The sequence below is a fragment of the Podarcis erhardii genome (assembly GCF_964252035.2).
Source record: "Podarcis erhardii genome assembly, chromosome: 6".
NCBI lineage: Eukaryota > Metazoa > Chordata > Lepidosauria > Squamata > Lacertidae > Podarcis > Podarcis erhardii.
The window spans coordinates 81,356,553-81,378,187 of NC_138510.1; the positions used below are offsets into that span (position 1 = coordinate 81,356,553).

Sequence of the window (21,635 nt, forward strand, 5' to 3'; positions counted from 1 at the left end):
GCCTACTAAATTATCTGAGTTTGTGTCTGAGATTAAATAACTGGACTAGTCAAAGAGATTATTCTTCTGTACCAACACTAAGTGGGAAATATACTTATCCTAGGTTCCAAACTGAGCTAAACATACGTATACAATGCACGATTTTGTAAAACCTATTTATTATTAACTCCCAACTTGATAATTTCTGTTATTTTTTATGCAATAGTTTTTAGGTTATTTAAGATGAAGAATAAGGAGAGAAATGGTGCATTTTCATTCTTTACACATTCCAACTTTCAAATATAGTTCTGTCAGTTTTCAAAACACATTCAGATTTAGTATTGGCTAGCTGCAAGACTGGAAAGTGTCTGAATTTTGGCCTTGGCTAAATCTTCTGAAACAACTTGCACCATGTGTTCTGTAGTTTTCTTTAAATTGTTTGCAGTCTGTATAACATCATCCAAAGTGGAACTTAATATCTGTTAAGGGGGGAAAAAACCCTGTTGTAATTAACATCACTGATTGGATTAGGGGAGAAAAGTTCACTTGTTTCATTGTAAGGAAAATGTTCAAAGATTTCTCCATTTCCTTTTCTGTAGATACAAGGCTCCCCACATACCTTTGAATGTGTCTCCTTGATGTGCCTGTTTCTCAGACCGCATACTGGCCTTCCATAAATATTCCTACTAGTGAGGTATTGTGGTGAAAGGATAATAGTATCATGCATCCTTGAGTAGCGAGTTTGGGGAATATGTAGATTTTGTCTAGAGCGTAACAAAAAATCACAGGCATATCATATTGATACAAAAAATACATTCTATGCTTAACATCTAGTGTCTGCTTGCTAGTTCTAAATTAATTATATTACTACTAAGCCCACAAGGGCACCACAAAAGGCTGAATTCAAAAATTATTTTTTGTTGTGATCTTAAAAGTATTGGCATGCATTGCTGCAAATAAAACAAACTTGCCCATGAAAATTACAGTTATAAGCTAGGGTTATAAGAACTTGGTTTTAAAACTGATGATGCATGTTACCTGTCACATAGCCTTTCTATAAACTCTTCTGGTTGTTTCTTTGTATATATCCTTTGAAGGTTGATGCTTTGCTTCTGCGAACTAGCTAAAAAATTTTTAAAAAATATTTTTAAGAAATGCAATTAAACACGTTCACTACATTACCTGGTCCCTGCTCCAGCCTACTATTAAGCATTGATGATCAAATGTTTCAAACACAAGTATAACTGCTCTTTCATTTTTAATTAACACCTTAGAAAAGGAGTCACACAGGGTGTGACAAGTTTCTAAGGCCATTAAGGCCATTTTCTATTTGCAAAAAACAGCAGGATGTGAAGGGGCTCCACTGAGTTTCACAGCTTTTGAAAGGGCATGGGTCATTCCCTTTAACTTCTCTGTTGTTTAAAAAACTGTCTGAGATTATGTGTATTTTGTTTTTCCCTTTCAAGAAAAATGTTTTTGGTATTAGCTTATGCTTAATTATTAATTGTATGGTAAATCAAGATTTACCACTCTTACACTCATCACTTTCCTTACTATAACTCTTTCTTTGACTGCCTTTCCAATCTCTTTGAGAGAAGTATGTTGAAATAAAAAGAAGGCGAAAGAAAGTAAAACAGCAACTTAGCCCAGAGTCAGTCTGTGTTTTTGTACATAGCTTAAGTGTTCTGAAGACTTTTGTGGAAACTACCAAAAATAGGTATTTTCTCTTCCAGAGGAAAACTGCAGATTTTGAGTGATTCAGACTGTGATGTAGTTATGCAAAAATCGTGATTTGTATATTTTTGCATTGTGTGTAATTGCATTCTCATGCAGATTAATTTGATTGTACAGCTGATTTAGGCTTGCTGTTCTTGATTAAACAAGCGGAATGGGCACAGAGGTATGATAATATCACTTTGGTGTCTTCAGCTAAATTCATATAAAGATCAAAATTTTGTGTTAATTATATCCAGAATTTTCCATATACTATACAAAAGAATACCTTACAAAAATTATTCTACCTTCATTTTGTTCTTGTAGACCCATTGTCCATGATCCATGACTTTTAATACTCTTTTCCAGACATACTTCACTGCTTGAACTGTCTAGCAGGTGTGAGAACGAAGTGTCTTCGGTGTCACTACCTAACACCGCACCCCAAGTTAAACAAATATGTTAATACATATGTAATGTATTGGCCTTAGAAATGTAAGGCTTGCTTGACTTCGTTAAAATCTGTGATGACTTCTGCCATGTCAGTTAAGTCTCTTGTAACAATTGAAACACTAACGTATGTATAAAATTATTGTATATTCCTGGAATTTGCACCTTCCCTTTCACCCACAAACAGTCCCAAGGAAGCTTACAAGGCACAATAAAAAATGGTGTCAAACCAACAGTAAAAGCATGGAGATTTAACAGCAACAACAACAGATTTAAAGCAGCAGCAAAAACAAATTAGAGGATCATAAATGTGCACAAATACCTCAAAGACTACCTCTCCCCATATGAACTGACCCAGACCCTGCAATCATCTGAGGCCTTTCTTTGTGAGCCTCTTCCACGGGCCTTATCTGTGGTAGCCCGCTGTTTGTGGAATGCTCTCCCCAGGGAGACTTGTCTGGTGCCTTCATTATGTATCTTTAGGTGCCAGGCGAAAGCATTCCGCTTCTATGGGGAGAATCCCATAAGATGGTGCTACTGTAGAAAAGGCTTTTTGGTTGCCACCTGCCTAATTTCAGATGCAGATTCACCTCTGATAAAGTTATTGATGGCTGGATTTAAATGAAAAAAGATGACCCTTTAGATACCATAGCTCTTTGCCATTTAGGGTTCTAACTGAGCTAGGAGGGGAAAGTCAGTCAAGGTCTTCTAACGCTGGAGTACCAGTCAGTCATCAGAACCAGCTGAAGCATTAATTGAGCCCTATGTTACTAAGAGGACGCAGGTGGCGCTGTAGGTTAAACCACAGAGCCTAGGACTTGCTGATCAGAAGGTCAGCAGTTCGCATCCCCACAACGGGGTGTGCTCCCGTTGCTTGGTCCCTGCTCCTGCCAACCTAGCAGTTCGAAAGCACCACTGTATCTCCGCAAAATCTGCTTCTGAGGATCTCCTAGCCCTCCAGATCAGATTTTTTTTTGGGGGGGGGGAGTTGTGACAAGGAAGGAGGAGCCCTGCTGTGCAAGCAGAAGCCCACTCTTGCTACATTCAATCACACCCACTGACTTTAACTGACATCAGATATTGTAATGTTTACTAGAGATGCTTAGTCGTTCACACTTAAATTCCAAATAATGTGAGACTTTTTGTTAATATTACCAAAACTTAAGTACCTGATAAATCTAAATCCATCGCTTTTCCTTCTAAGAAGATAGAGTACCTTTCACAGTCTGGCTTTTCTTTTATTGTTTTCCTGTGCTCCATTTTTTTATTTCTATTTTGGAAACAGATAACACAGGAGAGAGGCTTAATTGTATGTTAACAATCAGCACAGAGGTTCTTAACATTGCAGTCTTCTACTCGTCTACTCAAATCCTACTGAATTCAATGGGACTTAGTCCCATGTTAATAATAATAATAATAATAATAATAATAATAATAATAATAATAATTTTTATTTATATCCCTCCCCAGCCGAAGCTGGGCTCAGGGCATCTAACAACAATAAAACAGTACAAAAGTACAACACAAACAACACTCTAAAACCATTCATTATAAAATTAATTCAAATCAAGCCACTGGCAACCATTGGTCCAGAGCTCTGCGAAGATTGCCGAGGGAGGGAGTCAGGCTGTGCCCTGGCCAAAGGCATGCCCTACGGCAAGATGTCAAGTTCTGCAGGGCCCTAGTCTCTTGTGACAGATCGGAGCCACAGCCGAAAAAGCCCTGGCTCTAGTTGAGGCCAGCCTAACCTCTCTGTGGCCTGGGACCTTCAAGATGTTTTTATTTGAAGACCGCAAGTTTCTCTGTGGGACATACCAGGAGAAGCGGTCCCGTAGGTACGAGGGTCCTAGGCCGTATAGGGCTTTAAAGGTTAAAACCAGCACCTTAAACCTGATCCTGTACTCCACCGGGAGCCAGTGCAGCTGGTATAGCACCGGATGAATGTGATCTCGCAGCGAAGACCCCGTAAGGAGTCTCGCTGCAGCATTCTGCACCCGCTGGAGTTTCTGGGTCAGTCTCAAGGGCAGCCCCACGTAGAGCGAGTTACAATAATCCAGTCTGGAGGTGACCGTCGCGTGGATCACAGTGGCTACCCCTCCACAGTAGCAATCCCAAGCCTCATATTAGCCTCTGTTGATGGCAATTAATGTTATTCTTTTGCAGCCTAAACAATAAAACCTTAAAACAATAAAAAGAAAAAAAGAAAAACAACAACCCAGAAAACAATAAAACAATACAAATAAAAACTGCAAAAATTACAAATCCATCAAAATCTAACAAATTCCCAAGCCCACCCAAACATCCATCCCACCCCCATATATAAAAAATCTAAAGGGAAAGGAAATTTTTTAAACATGTTAAAAAGAACTCTGCACCCCTCCGGGTCCTCCTGGGCCGTAGCAGCATCAGTGGCAACAACCGTCCTTGTGAGGCCCCACTCTGGGCCAGATAGTAAGTGGTAGGAGCAGTCCTTGCGAGGCCTGTCAGGCCCCGGGCTAGGTGGTAAGTGGCAGGAAGGAGCAGGGCCCTCAGACACTCACACAGGAGAGTCCTCCTGGGCAGCAGAGCAGTCCTTTTGAGGCTTCAGGCCCCGCCCCAGGCCAGGTGGTAAGTGGCAAGAGCAGGGCCCTCAGACACTCACACAGGGATGGGTTTAGGATTGCACCCTATGAGACATATCAGGAACGTGTGCCTCAACATGGTGAGAGTGCACATTTGGTGTAGAGTTTAGGTTTAGCAGTGTACATACTAACCTGCTGGAAGAACAGGGACAAACTTGTCTACTTGATAACTGTATTTTCAGTCTAGGATGTATAATAATATGATCCTTTGCAGGATTCCTCAACTCATCAAGAAACCTGTGATCTGAAGGATAAGTTAAGTTTCCTATGAAAAAATGTGTATCAGAAAAAATGGATTAGTGGGTGATATCTATTAGAATTATTTTGCTGGTTTTTAAAAACATATACTTTTGCTGATTTATCTTTCTGTACCTCGTTCTTTCAATATAGTCGCGTTGCATTCTTGATTGCTGGTATTATATGGATTGGCTGGGGGTGGAGATCTCATTTCCCAATAGCTTAAATTACTTACGGGGTAAAAAATAAAATATGAGCACAATGCATGTCAGAGAAAGGATCAGCACAATATAAAGGACATAGCAATGTCACCCTTCCTTCCATAATTCTGCAATCAGCATTTTAAGCATGAGCCCTAGAACTCTCCTTTTGCAATCCAGCACCATTGCGTCAAAAGACCCCCTCACAAAAACATGTTGAGGCGCCAATTCCAGATACTCTTTAAAACACTATTACAAATCATTCCCACTTATCAAAGCTATAAAGAAAAGTGAAACTGCGCATAAGCAATGCAACAGTAGAAACCTGGATCATGTATAGTTTTAAAATCCATAATTTAATAATTCTCTACCACATCTTCCCTTAGTTTTCTCTTCTACTAAACTAAAAAGCTCTAAAACATTTTAGTCTTTCCTAGTAGGGATGGTGCTCCATTTTGTTTAGGGAAATTGCAGCTGGTGTGCATTTTCTCTTTGAAGTTTCTTTTTCTTATGTCCCTTTTTCTATTGGCATCTGGTCAGAGTCTGAGAAAACATTTGTTTGGCTTGTTTGAGCTAAAGTGTAGTTCTGTAACACCAAGGCTGGATTTGCTATGTTGTGTGTTTTAGATGTGCTGATCTGTAAATGTTAATATCTGTCTACAAGTTTGCAAAATACTACAAGTAATTTGTGATGTGGTGACTAGCTGTTACTTCAAATTATTGTTTCCACCAGCATGACATTGCAGATCAGGTGCTTCAGGAAGGACCATAGATAAACACTAAGTTCTGCAAACTATGTCTTGGCTGTTACAAATTAAAATTCAATTGCTCTATGTGGGGAATAACTGCAGTCAACATGATTCATATCATTGGCATTGGTCGCTAGCAGCTATTGGGAACTGAGAGGTTTTGATTTGATGGTGGCTGAGATTGTGACAGTAGCACAAATGCTGGCATCTTTCAATAGAGGCTTTAATTTTTACAGCTTTAATTAGACAGGTGGACTATAAAGTCTACCCCTGCGCAAAAATAGGCAATTAGTGATGTGAAAAAATGTATATTTTTATTTGAAAATAGGAGATTGTGTTGAATAAGACTTGTTTTGGTTATGAGCGAGAAGTGACAAAGAGGGAAGGAGAGTGGTTAAAATAAGAAGGGGCGTTGCAAAATCGGTGGTGCCAGAAGAGTCAACTGATATTCAGTTGCCCAAGGGCACACAACAAGCTGGCCTTGTTGCTAATCATACAATACAAATGTGTTATAGTTGGAATAGTTGAGTATATTTTGGAACCTCTGAGATTAAAACTTACCCATCTGTGTTTCCTTGATCACTGTAATCATTTTGATTTCCTATGCCTATAAGTGGTTTGTGGGATTGTAGCCCTCCAGCCTTTTTAATGGGTGAAAAGGAGCAGTGCTGCTGTATTACAAAACACAATACATTAACAAAGGACTCTTATTATTTACATCATCAACACCTGCTGCATTAATGCACATTGTTCCTCGTACATTTATTTGAATGACAGCAATTGAATTGTCTTACGATGTTAGCCTAGTCAACAGTAATTAAAGTCAACAGTAATTAATTAGAACCATCTTAGTTTTATCAAGCTGATAAAACAATAAATTAAGAATCAAACTGACTTACATGAATAGCTTGCTTATTTGCTGGGAATCCTGATTTTTCCAGAGGATTCATTATATCTTCACAAGAATGTTTAGTTTGCAGCTCTAGCTGACTAAGGGGAAAGCAAAATTCTGTTTTATTAAATGTGTCTTTAATAATAACTCCTTGTAATTTTGATATTTTAAAAAGCAATTAAAAACAGGTTATAAATTCACTAAACAACTGTTTGCAGATCTGAGGGAGGCACAGAATGAATTGGTACAAATGGGAAGAATAAAGTTACATTCTGTGGGTGAGATCCAACATAGTGAGTGGGTATCTGTTCGTGCAAGTCTTTTTCTACAGAAATTCCCCAGGCAAACAAGATTTCAAAATATGCTTCAGAGGGGATGTGAGTTGGAACTGGAGGAACAAGAAGAGAATCCAAAAGTCCGATTGCACAAGCAAACAGACATAATTGGATACTGTCCTGTGTGTTGCCCTATACGTCTTCAAGTCCGTATTTCACATTCATAAGGCTTTTTTCAATATGCAGCCGTTTCAATGGATGTTGCTTTATAACCAGCCTTTTAACACTAATCCTAGGCACGTTTACATGGAAATGTTTAAGTGAACTCATCTGGAATGGTCTACACTCCAAAGAAATGTACAACCGGCTCTATGAACCCAAGAGAGGTTGAATGTACAGTGGTGCCCCGCAAGATGAACGCCTCGCAAGACGGAAAACCCGCTAGACGAAAGGGTTTTCCATTTTGGAGGCGCTTCGCAAAACGAATTTCCCTATGGGCTTGCTTCGCAAGACGAAATGTCTTGCGAGTTCCTGCGGTCCCCCCCCCTTTCCCCCCCTTTCCCTAAGCCGCTAAGCCGCTTATCAGCTGATCCGCTGATAAGCCGCTTATCAGCTGATCCGCTAAAAGCTGCTAAACCGCTAATAGCGCTAATCCGCTAAGCTGTCAATGGGCTTGCTTCACAAGACGAAAAAACCGCTATATGAAGAGCCTCACGGAACGGATTAATTTCGTCTTGCGAGGCACCACTGTATGTTTCTGAAAAAGAGCCCTCAATGCTGCATAGTAAACCACTTAGAAAAAAAGGTGAGTTTCATACAAAACAACTTATGATATGGCATGAAGCTGATTGTTTTACATTGCATATATATTTCAGTCTTTATTATTATTCCAGTCACAGATCAGCTACTAAATTACAATCAAACAAATAGAATTTTACAGTTTACAGCCCAGCAAAAGACTATTTGCATAGGATATGTGTGTGTGTTGTCGCACATTCAGTCACACTAGAATGAATTGTTGAGTACTAGTGTGGCTGATAAGGTGCTTTAATCATCTAGTTTCTACTAATACATGCTGATGCACAGAGGTTTCCCACTTTGGTAGTGATATCGTTAGTGGAGGAACACGTTAAAATTATATGATCTCCTTGGGAATATAGGTAAAATAGTCAAATAGAATGTTTGCATATATGTAAACACTTGGCCATACCTAAGGTAGTTCTTTGGACCTTAGTCAAAACATTTATATTTGGCCTGCCAGATACCAATGGCCAAAATCATGGGCTCATGCACACACTCTTCACAGACACCTTTACTTCCAGTTTATAGTTTAATGCTCACTATATTTTGCTGTGAGATCTGAGTTGCCAAGCTATGGATAGCGCTTGTCTTCCAAACCAGAACTGTAAAACCACTTTCCAAACATGGGTTGTCGAGAGCAAGCACTAACCATAGCATACCAATTCATGAGAAAGTGCATGAAGGAATTTTATATGTTTTGTGCCATGATTTGGAGATCTGCTGAACTGAGCAAATAGTTAACACATTATGACCCATTTAATAGTCAACTTCTATGGATAACACTTACTTCTGATGAAAGGGATGATGTTGGCTACCTTTGTTAGATTGCTGATACATTCTCTGTGGAATCATCTCCATAGGCTGACTTCCATTGTCTCCATACTTTTTATTCTTAGCAATATTCACGCCAGAAGCAGTCTTTTGTGGGGACTCACTAATGTTTGAAATCGCTGGACTCTATGAAAGAACCACATGGGGAAATGGATATTATGACCTACTGAAGAACTTGCTACATTCACAGCAATTTCACAATGTTGGAGAGTTGTGTGTGTGTGTGTGTGTGTGTGTGTACCATTTTCATCTGCAAAACCCACTATGCATGCCAACCAAAAGATCTGAATAACTTAAAAAATATTGTAATTTTCACTCCTGTTAATTAAGGAGATTCAAGATGACCTTAACAGGGTGAAGAACTGGGCCCAAACTAACAAAATGAATTTCAATAGATACAAATGTAAGGCTCTACACTTAGATAGGAAGAACCAACTGCACAAATATAAGATGGAGGACACCTAGATTGCCAGTAGTACATGTGAAAAGGACCTAGGGGTCTTAATAGACCACAAGCTTAACACGAGTCAACTATGTAAGGCTACAGCAAAAAAAGCTGATGCTATTCTAGGCTGCATCAACAGAGGTATACTGTCCTGATCAAGGCAAGTCATAGTCCTGCTCTAGTCTGCTTTGGCCAGACCATGCCTGGAATATTGTGTCCAGTTCTGGGCATCACAATTTAAGAAGGATATTGACAAGTTGGAATGTGTGCAGAAGAGGCCAACCAAGATGTTAAACGGTTTGGAAAACAAGCCTTAAGAGGGAGTTGGATAAGTTTAGCCTGGAAAACAGACTGCGAGCAGACATGATAGCCATCTTCAAATATCTAAAGGACTGTCACATGGAAGATGAAACAAACTTGATTTCTGGCTCCAGAGGCTAGGATCTGAACCAATAGCTTCAAGTTGCAAGAAAGTAGATTCTGACTAAACATCAGGAAGAGCTTTTTGACAGAGCTGTTAGACAGTGGAACAGATTATCTCAGGAGGTGTTGGTCTCTCTGTCCTTGGAGGTTTCTAAGCCAAGGTTGGGTGGCCACCTGTCATGTATGCTTTAGTTGAGATTCCTACATTGCAGAGGGTTGGATTAGATGAACCTTGGGGTCTCTTCCAACTCTACAATTCTATTATTCTAAGAAGTTCATAGTTTTGAAGTAATTTCTTCCCTAATGAAATAGAAGGAATCCACATGTTAAGTCTAAATGTCTACAAAACATCTAAAAACCAGGATTAATTAGCTACCGCCTCTAGACTGAAGAGTCTTGTGCAACTATGGTAATGTTATTAACACACAGGCTTATAGCTAAACCAGGAAAATAATATTTCAATACAAGAGGTCCAAAGGCCTGCTGTTAGCTTAAAGCTAAACTGCATGATCCTGTGGAGGAGACAGAAAGTCAGAAGGTCTAAACCTGAAAACTTTCAAAACCTGAAAATCCAGTGAAATGGGACTGGTGAATTAGAGGGGTGTGGCACTATGACAGTATTGCTACATTTTGAGTGCATGTATTACCACTCTACTGTAACATTAATTCAATCATGCAATCTCAGTGAAGATTATGTGATATAAAACAATATGCTTTGTTCTTTATTGGGACTTAATGGTTTACCTCAGAACGACTTGAATAGGGAGAAGCAGATTCACAGGGTGTGCATGATGGTGATGTTACAAAAGCAGAGGAACGTGGGCTGCAGGCAGTCTTATCCATTTTCTCTTTGATATCTTCAAGCAGCATCCCAAGCTTAAATATTTCCCCCTCTACTTTTCTAAATCCAAATAATATAAGATACGAAGTTACATTATAATATTGATACACACTTCTTGTTCTTATCATAATAGCATTAGAGATACAATGGGCTAGGTAAGGAAATGAAATGTCAAAAATCACAGTATTTAAAAGGCCTTATCCGGCACTGCAGCTCAACTGGCGCAATGGATTTTTGTGCATGTAGCAGAACTTTCTCTTCTTCTCCTGACCCTTCCAGCCTCCTGCATGCCCTCACAATCAGCTCAGGAGGGTTGGGGAAGTCCCATTGTACCAGCAGAATCCCACTGGCACAGCCTGGGGTGCAACCCACAATGTTCAACATGCACTGATTACGGTGAAGTTTGAACTTCAAAATAAGGGTTTCAATCATGAAAAACGTGAGTGTTGCTAGCCACGACTTAGGGTTGGATGCAGATAAAAAAGGGCTCGTTATTAATAATGTCATGTGCAGGGAAGCTGCATGTAGTGACACACATCAGACATAGTAAACATTGAGAGGTGAATGGGAAGGAGCACAACTAACTATCCTTCACTCCTCTGAATAATGTCGTATTTCCATGTACAGGATCCTTCTGCACAGCCTTTCGTGCAAATTCCTTGTCCCATCTGGATGGATCACTTGTTCATTTTACTCCCAGCTTGCCTTACCCCTTAATTTTTGGAGGGGAAAAAGTGCGTCCTATAGAGCAAAAAATACGGTATTTCTTGTATCAGCCTGGGAGGCATTTGCAGGAGAGAATTGGTGGGTGACCAAAAGTAAAGTAATTTTTGATGTGCGTCCCAATAATTTTTTAACATAAGCAAGGTTGTGAATGTAAGATTTTTTTAAAATTGTTATATTATTAGTGTATTATTGTTTTTTAAAAAATACTTGACCTGTTAGGATCAAACTCTCCGATGCTCATTGATGGGTAGATGGGATGTTGGTGCCGAAATGTACAATGTTTCTCCTTTGTGGCTAAGTAATTCCATTCCAGCTTGTCTAGTTGCTCCTTTAAAAGCCTTAAAAGCTTCACAAACAAAATTTGTAACCTTGGTGTTATTTGACAATTTTTCTATAGATTAGTAATTGAAATATTCAGTGCTGTCCTTAAACATGCCATGGACACAGCAATAGCTTCAAACATAACAAGATAAAAAGAACATGAATAGCTAAAGTAGTTTATACCAGTCTTTTAAAATGTTCCTTATATTTAACTGAATGCCTGTTTTGTCAAAATGTTGCATTCAAATAATACGGCTCTACCAAGAACTGTGCAGGTGGAATTCTGGCACGTGTGAACTGCCCTGTACACTTCAGTGGAAGAGAAGGCAGCAACACGAAGAAATATGCATATGGAGCTGCCTACTCTGAAGAAGTGGATGAGGTGCCGCTTTGGGGTATACAATTTATGTAAGTATCATTACTTATTATGTTGAAATAGTTTTGTAAATTTCTTTTAAGCCACCCAGAGATTTCTTTTGCAGTAGGCAACTAAGAAATTTGATTAATCTTAATCTAAGGGTGCTTTACATCTGTGGCCTGCAGGGTATACTTAAACAAATGCCTTCACTCCCCTTCAGGAAAATCTCCCAGTTAATTCTGAAGGTAATTTAGGAATTAAGGTAATTGAAGGAATTTATTCAAATTATAATTGCCTTTATAGCAAGACCTGTGGTCATAAAACTGCTCCTTTAAGACTGCAGTCCTAAACAGCAGGGGTGGCTAATCAGGGGTGGCTAATGTTGGAATTCATCTCTCAGCAAGACCAGATGGTCAGGGATGATGGAAGCTGTAAACCAAAAATATCTGGAGGGCCATAGGTTAACTGCCTCTCCTGTACAAAGTTGTCGAGAGAGTATGATATTACAACTTCACATGATTCTGAGATGATGAAAATGATTTATTATTAAGCACAGATTAAGGTAACTGAACTTAGTTCCCATTTAAATCTATGAGATGTAAGTCGTGACTCACCTGTCTCACTTTTTTCAATGGAAACTAATTTTAACTGATTTAAACAGCAATTTTTATACTTCATTCTGAATATAAGATGTAGAGAATAGTGCTGCTATTCTAGAGTTTATACATTTTATTTTCACATATAGTTTTTCAAAAACAGAGTTTTAAAATGTAACAAATTTGTTTTCAAACACAAAAAAAGGTATTCACCTGTTGGCGTTCTTCCACTGGGAATACATCCTGTGTAAGACAGTTAGAAAATGCTTCCACCTTTAAGAAAAAGGGATGCATTTCATTTAAGCTTTCAGATGGAGTATTAAGAAAAACAAGGTGTTTGTTTCAAATATATATTGTATTTAAAAAAGAACTATTTGTATTACTTTTGATTTTAGCTCTTTTGACTGTTCCTTTAACATCTGAAAAAGCTTTTCTTCTTCTGTAACGTTTTGCAACAGAGGTTGATTCCCAGATGATTGTCTTGCTGCATCAGCTGAGGGTAATGGTGAGATCATTCTTTGCGACTGCAGTTCTACAGAACAATATGACAAAAGTGGTAATGTGATCTGTATGCTATTTCCTTCATATAGTGTACAACAGCAAACAGGCAGAACAGCGGTGGCTTAAGCTGAGGCCCTCCAGATGCGCTCCAGTTCCCGTCAGTTCCCGTCAGCTTAGTCCAATGGTCAGGGAGTTGTAGTTAAACAACTTCTGGAGGGCTATACAAGTAAAATAATAATTGTATTCTAAGTATTTGAATAGTCCATTTGAACTACCTGAGAAAGGTGACTGGGAGAAATCAACCATGGGCTTCACAGGGACTGTTATAGGTAGAACTGTAGACATCTCTGTAGTTATTCCAGGACTTTCTGATTTAATGCCAGGATTTGGTCTATTTTGATTTGAGCAAGGAGGTATCTGTTAAAATATACAAAAACTCATTGTGAAGTACAAAATCAGCACCCACAATAAAAACATTCACTTGCCTTTCTCTTTATGATACCCCACCCTCACCCCAAGCATCCACAGGCACAAATAATAAATTGGTAAAATTAGGCAAGCGATATCCAAACACCAGTATATTTTAATTTATTTAAAAGATGTATATACCACTCTTCAATGGAACTTTCAGGGTTTACACAAACAAGGTAAAATACATAGCAAATTGATTAGACATCTTAGGTCATTGAAGTTGGGTGGTGGAAAGGAGGAGTCATCGCTAGGGTTGTTCATACATAGACATGGACTAGGGTTACTGTTTATACCAGCTATACCCAAGGAAAATAGCTTGTTCCAGTGCATCTGCTCTAGGAAGAGTGAGCGCACTATATTCTATGAAATACTGAAGCAGAGAGATAAATAAACCACAGTATGAAAGTATGCATATTTATTTATCAAGAACTGCATTCTGTTTGACTACAAGAAAACCTCTAAGTGGTTTATAAAATATAAAATAAAGCATTAAAATTCTGTATAAAAAGCGAGTAATATATAAAAAGATTTAAATCAATAGTAGCTAAAAAGAGATAAAACACATGTAATTTCTACATGTCTGGGCAGCCTTGCACGTTTTAAACAGACACTGAAAAGAATACAGAATGTGCTTGCATTATACAATGCACAGCATACTAAAGCTGCATAAACAAAACATTTGTATTCAGAAAAAAATAAGAAAAACTGACTTCATGTTATAGGAGACTTACCTTTGTATTAAATCTTAGATGATCAATATGATTCTGAGCTTCAGCTTGTTTTGTCAGTAGCTATTATTTCAACAGATATAAAAAAGAAAAAAACAATAAACATACTGTATATTGCATATGGAAAGCAAAAATAGCAATTGACTGTGAGCAATACTTTTCCCATAGCCAAGGTCATTCATTAATGTTCTAGCTGCTTAGGAAAAATCTATATTCAAATAGAGCAAGCGCTGTAAAGAAAACAAAAAATTGGCCAGGAAAATCCTCATAGAGAAGCTAGGCTCAGGAGATACTGGATGCTATTACACTGGGAGATGATTGCTGGATATAATGGGAACTCTGGAAAAAGTGGCTAGTGGTGATAATACATCTGAAAGGGGGAAAATATAGATTTTGGGCTAGGAAGCAGTGCTATGAGCAAAGGATAAGGTTAGGGTAGAAAATCCAGTCTGGGAACCAAGCTGGTGCTTGGGCTCATTAATAATAATAATAATAATAATAATAATAATAAATCACCTTTTCCCATAATGAGAGTATATAGGCAGATTACAACTAAAATAGAAACTACTAAAAACATATAAAAATCAATAATTTAACAACAGGAGTAGAATTAAAATATATACATATAAAAGATCACATACAGATGGTTACATGAAAGGGGCTTATGCTAATGAAGAGGAAATATCTTATTGCTATAATTTCTTCAGTGCCAATATTAACAAGGCAGTATACATAATCAAAATGATATACAATACCATGCAAGAAATAGATATAATCAAGTTTCAATAAGTTTTTCTTACATATTTCCAGTTATAGATAGGTAGCCGTGTTGGTCTGCCATAGTCAAAACAAAATTAAAAAATTCCTTCCAGTAGCACCTTAAAGACCAACTAAGTTAATTCTAGGTATGAGCTTTCGTGTGCATGCACACTTCTTCAGATACACTGAAACAGAAGTCACCAGACCCTTCTAAATAGTGGGAAGGTGGGGAGGGGTATTACTCAGAAGGGTGGTGGGAATGGGTGATTGGCAGATAGCTGTGATGAGCCTGTTGACGACTCTTAACGACTGCAATAGGTCTTACAGGAAAAAGCAAGGGGTGAGAAGGTAAAAAATGGCTTTGTCATGTATAATGAGATAAGAATCCAATGTCTTTGTTAAGACCAGGTCTCTCCATGGTTTTAAGTTTGGTAATAAGTTGCAATTCAGCAGCTTCTCTTTCCAGTCTATTTCTGAAATTCCTTTGTAATAGAACAGCTACTTTGAGATCTTGTATAGAATGTCCTGGGAGATTGAAATGTTCTCCTACTGGTTTCTCTGTCTTGTGATTCCTGATGTCAGATTTATGTCCGTTTATCTCCCAGGACATTCTATACAAGATCTCAAAGTAGCTGTTCTATTACAAAGGAATAGATCGCGGGGATTTGAACTGCCAACCTTCTGATCAGCAAGTCCTAGGCTCTGTGGTTTAACCCACAGCGCCACCCGCATCCCTCCTTTCCAATATAGTCCCCTGAAATTCCAAAAAGCTGGTCAGGGAACCTCTGGAACTGTACGGGGCATGGCACATTGAGTGGGGAACCAGCAGAAATCATGGAATTCCTATTTGCAGTAGGTCTCCTTTCAATCCCACCCCAGGGGCGCCGACTTATAAAAAATATTGGGGGGGGGCGGGGGCCCATACCGACTTATAAAAAATATTGGGGGGGCCCAAGACCTCCAAACCGCTGCAGCTGGGGGAACGAAAGGGGCGAGCCCCGGGCTGCCCCGACCTTAAGTGAACCTGTGAGGGCCCGCCCTTTGCGGCAGCCGATTGGCTGCCGCCGTGGGCGGTGAATATTAATGAGCTAGGGGGAATCCCCGCTTCTCGCGGGGCTGACGAATTTTTGAGGGGGCTCGGGCCCCCTCAGGCCCCATGGAGTCGGCGCCTATGCCCACCCCATATGTACATTCCTCAGCACAAATGTAAGGTATTAGACTGCACTCTTCACTTTGCACTCCAGCTAATATTTATTCCTTTACCTTTAACTCTCACTATGCTCATAGGGTTTACTCATTAGAATAAGCATGCTTAGGGTTGCCTCCACAGATTAGAGGAGTGTCCCTGGTTTTTGGTTTTACATTTAACAAAAAAGGTAGGCATTCAGCTTATGGACTAGTTTGCTGTAAGCTCATGGTTAGTGAGGAGAGAGTGAGTCCTAGTTTGGATGAAATGCTAAGAAATCAGTGTGGCAGCAAAACGCCAGCAAAGGAGCTGCTAAGTTCTTTCTAAGAATTCATCCATTTGCATGGTCCCACTAAGTCAAAGTTTAGTGTGTTGCACAAACCAGTGTCTAGAGACACACAGAAATCTGCGGCTGACTGAGTTGTTACAGGCGTAATAAATACACCCAAGATTGTGCTTGGCTATCAATGGCAATTCCAATTATGTGCAATATCACCTCTTATCTACCTCTAGTTGTTGGTCTAGTTCAGGTGTGCTAATTCCCTTTTCTTCATTCTTGGTTGCAAGAGAGTCCAAAGAATTCATTGCTTCTAAAACATCTTTCACAACTTCTGATTTACCAAGCAAATTTGGGGTGTGTGTGGTCTTTTTAGGTATAGGGCATGAGTTGCTATTTTTTCCTTTAGGTATTTTGACCTTTGGAGCAACCTTAGAAAAATCAGGAAGCTGATAATGAACCTGACGTTGACCATTTTTGAGATTATGCGAAGTTGTTGCCAGAAAATATTTGTGGTCTTGGTACACATCTTTAGGGGTTGAGAAATAATGGAAGTCTTCATTAATTGCATGTTCTTTCTCAATTACAAGTTGAAGATTATCGTCTTTACAATCTTTTCCATCATAGGTGGGATTCACACTTTTATGCATTACAAACTCCTTAACTTCAGTCAAATCCCAATTTTTGTCAACTGATTCAAATTTTACTTCTCTTTCTGAATTACAGCATTCGAGTTTTTTTCCTTCTTCCTTTGGTAAAGATATTGTACTTTCTGAAATCTTAATTTTATTTAGGATAGTTTCATCAAAACTTTCAGTAAATGATATCTCTGGGAGAGTCTCAGAATCAATCAATTGGCACAAACTTGATAGTTCCTCTTGGGGGAAATGGCGTAAAAGGACATCTGAAATGTTTGAGTTGGATAGATGTTGATTTCTTCCTAAACTGTTAACATCCCAAGCAAGTAACTCCTTCTCTGTTGCCTTGGGAGATTCCATGTCATTTCCCCTTTGCAATGTTGCCAGATTTATTTTTGTTTCAGGCAGTTGTGCTTTGCAGTCTGATTTTTCTTTTGAATGACAGCTCATGTGAGAAGGTGTCAAGGTGAAAACATGCTGAGATCCATCTTCTACACAAGTGGAATTTTCTAGGCTTTGTGAATCACACTTGTGTTGATATGTATTTTGTAGATCTCCATCATAAGGCAGATCTTCTTGCTCATCATCGGTATTATCTTCAAGGTAAAGCATATCAAATACTATATTATTGGCTTAGCCTTCATACAGTTAGACTGTTCTTATCTACAATACCTGCTCATATTCTGAGCATATTCAATATGACTTTCACTGAACGTCAGCTTTCAAATTCTGAAAGATTTGAGAGAACATGCACATTAGCTGAACTAAATAAAATAGTACAATAAACTTGTAAATCTTCCTTTTCCCTACTCTAAAACTTTCTGGAGTCCATTTTACATATAGTACTCCTTATAATTAATGCAATTAAAATCTTTGGGGTTGCCTAAGGATGTAACCTAGGATGAAGGAAAATTATATCCACAATCAATAGTGCCAGTTAGCTGCAGCTTAACTAAGGCTACTGCTATTCCCGAGGTGTTGGCAATGTGGAACAAAAACCAGTTCCCTTATCCACATGATGTAGGGCTGCCCTGTTATAAGCTCCTTTTGGGGTGAAGTCTTGGTAATTATTTAGTCTCAGAAACCTCCCTACATTACAAAAATATGCATGTTTTGCTGAACTACACCTCCACTATTTGAAATTTATCAGTGGCTCATGAACACTGAGTTATGGATGCATAACCAAATAGTACTGGAATGAAACACTGGAATGAAAAGTTGCTGCCTTCCATACAGCTATGGATTAACAATGTACAAGCCCTGTCCTTATTTGAGACAGCAAGGTTTCAATGTTAACATTAAAAAGGGAAATAAGAGAGAACATCTGGTGATATTTTATCAAGACAATCCTATATACTGTTGTCTGAGGTAAATCCACTGAAATTTAAAAATTGGATTATTATTTTTTTGTCCCAGGCACTTTTTTCAAACAGAAAACTCTGACTAACCTGCATCACCAGATAAAATTTTATTAGCTCAAAATTTTACATTAACTGGACAAAAGAGCACTCTTTATGTAAATCTGAATGGCTTTTCTTGGGATATCTGTAGATCTACTTCTGTGTATATTCTAAAATGAAATTTGAAGTATAATTTTACTCCTCACCCCCAGAGCTTTGGGTTAGTTTACATGAACTAGCCATTTCTTAGTTTCTATATATGCAAACCCACACATTTTGCTTGGCTACCAAAGTAGCTCGGAACATCAAGCATTTGTCAAATGCTGGACAACTTTGCTAGAGTCTAAACTGCTTTGGGGTCTAAGTTACAGCTTGTTATATACCTTCTGGCAAATGCATGTAAACAGGCAAACAGAATTCAAATTACTACACCTTAAATATTTATTTCATGCCTGCCCCCCGCATCTTTCAATACACACATCCTGCTCATTTCCCATTACATCTATAAAACAGAAACAGTACATGTACTTGTACAGAAAATATTAATAGTTAAATTGACAATGCTCCCTTATACTTACACATCACAGGCAAATGTCTGGCTAATTTCCTAGGCAACCAGTATAATAGCAAAATTCTTGGAACATTTTCTGTTGCCTACTACCAAACAGTTAAGACTCAGACACAGCAATGCTTTTTCATAGTGGATATATTTAATTACATAAGCTGTAACCTTATATTGAGCCTAGCAAACTGGAGTAGCACAGTATCTTTATAAAGGCAACAAGACACCTTGCTATTTATTATTCTGGTTTCATCCTGCTATTGTTCAGTGGGATCACAAAGGGAATATAGAGTAACAAGCCATCATTTTCCAGGCCTGGGTGGGAATGTCAGAATGAGCCTAGTCTCACTTAACAACTAACTTTTGTTTTCATTGGGACCTATGAAGGAGTATTTCGAATGGGTATTGGATTTCTTCTGAAGCCTTTAATGTCTTAAATCTGTTTATTCCACCTACACAGTGGAGACTTTTAATTATTTATATGGGAAGGTCCATGCAAGTTAATTATTTACTATTATCATGGCCATCATCTGTTACTGCTTCTTAAGATCAAAAGCAAATATTTGCATCCTGAAATCCTTATAAATTATCTAGACAGGCAATCTCTAGGAATGTTTCACATTAGCATGGCTAAGAGGGAGTTGCAAAGGGAGGAGGAGACCGCTGTGCATTCATTTGAAAATCCTCAAAGTATTTTCCATAATTACTTTGTTTTGTATTCTAGTCCATTATTATCTTCTTATGAGGAGTCCCTTTACACATGGAAGCTCAGCTTTTTAAGCACTAGGAATTAAAATGTCAGTGACATAGTTTAGGAAAGCAGGAGGAAACACAGGCATCCTGATAATATCCCTTCAGCACCTGTGGAGGTGTAAGCAGAGGCTTGTTTTGCAGCATCCTGTGTAAGGTATGCATGACAGAATCAGACTGCTCTATTCCACTTGCTTATAAAAAAAGAATATTTTTGCTAAAACTCTTAGTACTGTACATGATTATTTATTGCATTTATATCCAAATAGCTGAAAGTGGTGTAAATGGTTTTTCTTTCTTCCAATTTATCCTTGCAACAACCCTGTTAGACTGAGAGAATGTGACTGGCCCAAGGTCACACAGTGGTTTCATGGCTGAGCAGGTATTTGAACTCAAGCTCTAGTCTGTTTATACACTTGTAAGACAAACTATGGCTGATATAAGTAAACTAGCATCCAAAGCATAACACGCCTTGTACCTCTTCATATATATATTTAGCTGTACTCAAGTTCCAGATGCAGCCTTGCTGCTAGACAATATCAAGCTTCCTTGATGCACCAGGTAAGCATGCTTTCTGATGAGCACATCCAATGTGCTGAGTGAGAATGATGGGTGTGTTCCCATCTCCACCCCTTCCTGTATGAATGTATTAAGCTTTATTGCCAAAGGCTTGAGGCAGGTAACTATAATTATTTTATACTGTCCCTCCCTTTCTCTGGCAGTAGAGAATGTATAATGTTCCTTAGCCTACTTCATATGGTAAAGGGCAAATGTATTTTTACTGCATATAGGGAGACTCTTCAAAGGCAGCTTGACCCAATATTAGGCGTTTGGTGATTCATATGGGGCCATCAGTTTCTTGGTGCATACGCAACAGGAAATTCTTCCCACCAGGAAGGATGAACTAATCATTTATAGATTATTACTTGTCTTTTGCAGCAACGTTAAAGTCAATCCTATTTATTATGGTTTGCGTTTTTGTGGACTACAGTCCACACCTCATCAGATAAATGAAAAACTTTTCATTTCCCTCTTTCTTCACTGTTTACAACCCCCAACATCATGTGCACCATTGCAACAAGAAAAGTGCCGGTACTCAAATACTGATTAGTGTTTGGGGCAGTAAACCAAAAACAAAAGCTGCTCGCTGCCTCAGCGTGTAACTGAGATGAACGCTTTATGCATCCGATGATGTGGGCTACAGTCCACGAAAGTTTATGGTAATAAATCTGGTAAAGTCTTTAAGGTGCCACAAGACACCTCCTTGTTTTTTGCTCCGGGCTTTACGATAGCTTTCCCGGTCAACGTGTGTATAACGGTGTCTGGTTTTACACAAAAGATAGGAGTTTTTATTCCGGAAGGAAATAATCCGGAATAAAGATTTACACCAGTAAAGCATCGAATGCACTTTAGAGGGCGGGGTAATCACGCTACGTGGTCTTCTGAGTCCACACTAAGTAAACACTCTCGTTATGGAAACAAATACTCAACTGCTCCAGCGCAAACCCCCTTTCCTCGAAGACATAGTACCTTCTGCCCCGGCTCGCTCTCAATACTCTAACTACTTTCCTTCAAATCAAATCCCGACCTAAGCGACTGTCAGCTTTTAAACCAATGAAAAGTGGAGCAGGCCGAGGCGAAGGGGGGGGAAAACCCCGCCTCACTCGCCTTCTCATTGGCCAATGCGAAAGATGCGGGCGGCGGCAGTTGAAAGATTACACCGTTTAAACGGGAGGAAAGGACATCTCGGTACAACGCATGCGCTCGCGGGCGGCAGTTTTTCCCCCTCCCACCCCTTTTCCCGTCACTCAACCAAGCAGGCAAAAGCATGATGGGGGTTGGTTGGGGCGGGGCGAAGGGAGCTCGATGGTGCAATGCTATTGGCTGGGACGCTTCAGAGCGAAG

General features: G+C 39.0%; 1 protein-coding gene across 5 annotated transcripts; it reads right to left on the minus strand.

The window, feature by feature from the left end:
* Window positions 1–139: 139 nt before the first annotated feature.
* AKNAD1 (AKNA domain containing 1) lies at window positions 140–21,452 on the minus strand. 5 transcript variants are annotated; one of them, XM_081865793.1, is made up of 18 exons: window positions 21,261–21,452; window positions 16,611–17,747; window positions 14,162–14,221; window positions 13,235–13,376; window positions 12,842–12,990; window positions 12,672–12,731; window positions 11,396–11,529; window positions 10,361–10,517; window positions 8,705–8,874; window positions 6,849–6,939; window positions 6,511–6,620; window positions 5,136–5,230; window positions 4,896–5,028; window positions 3,312–3,412; window positions 2,001–2,123; window positions 1,018–1,102; window positions 599–743; window positions 140–458 (listed from the first exon to the last, which is right to left on the minus strand). In XM_081865793.1, exons 2-18 carry the CDS (start codon window positions 17,628–17,630, stop codon window positions 315–317), a joined length of 2,919 nt encoding a protein of 972 aa, XP_081721919.1. In that variant the 5' UTR covers window positions 17,631–17,747; window positions 21,261–21,452; the 3' UTR covers window positions 140–314. The 5 variants fall into 5 exon arrangements, with proteins under 5 accessions (XP_081721919.1, XP_081721916.1, XP_081721915.1 ...); XM_081865790.1 differs by having other exon boundaries at window positions 6,511–6,617; window positions 16,611–17,614; window positions 21,222–21,452; XM_081865789.1 differs by having other exon boundaries at window positions 16,611–17,614; window positions 21,222–21,452.
* Window positions 21,453–21,635: the final 183 nt, after the last annotated feature.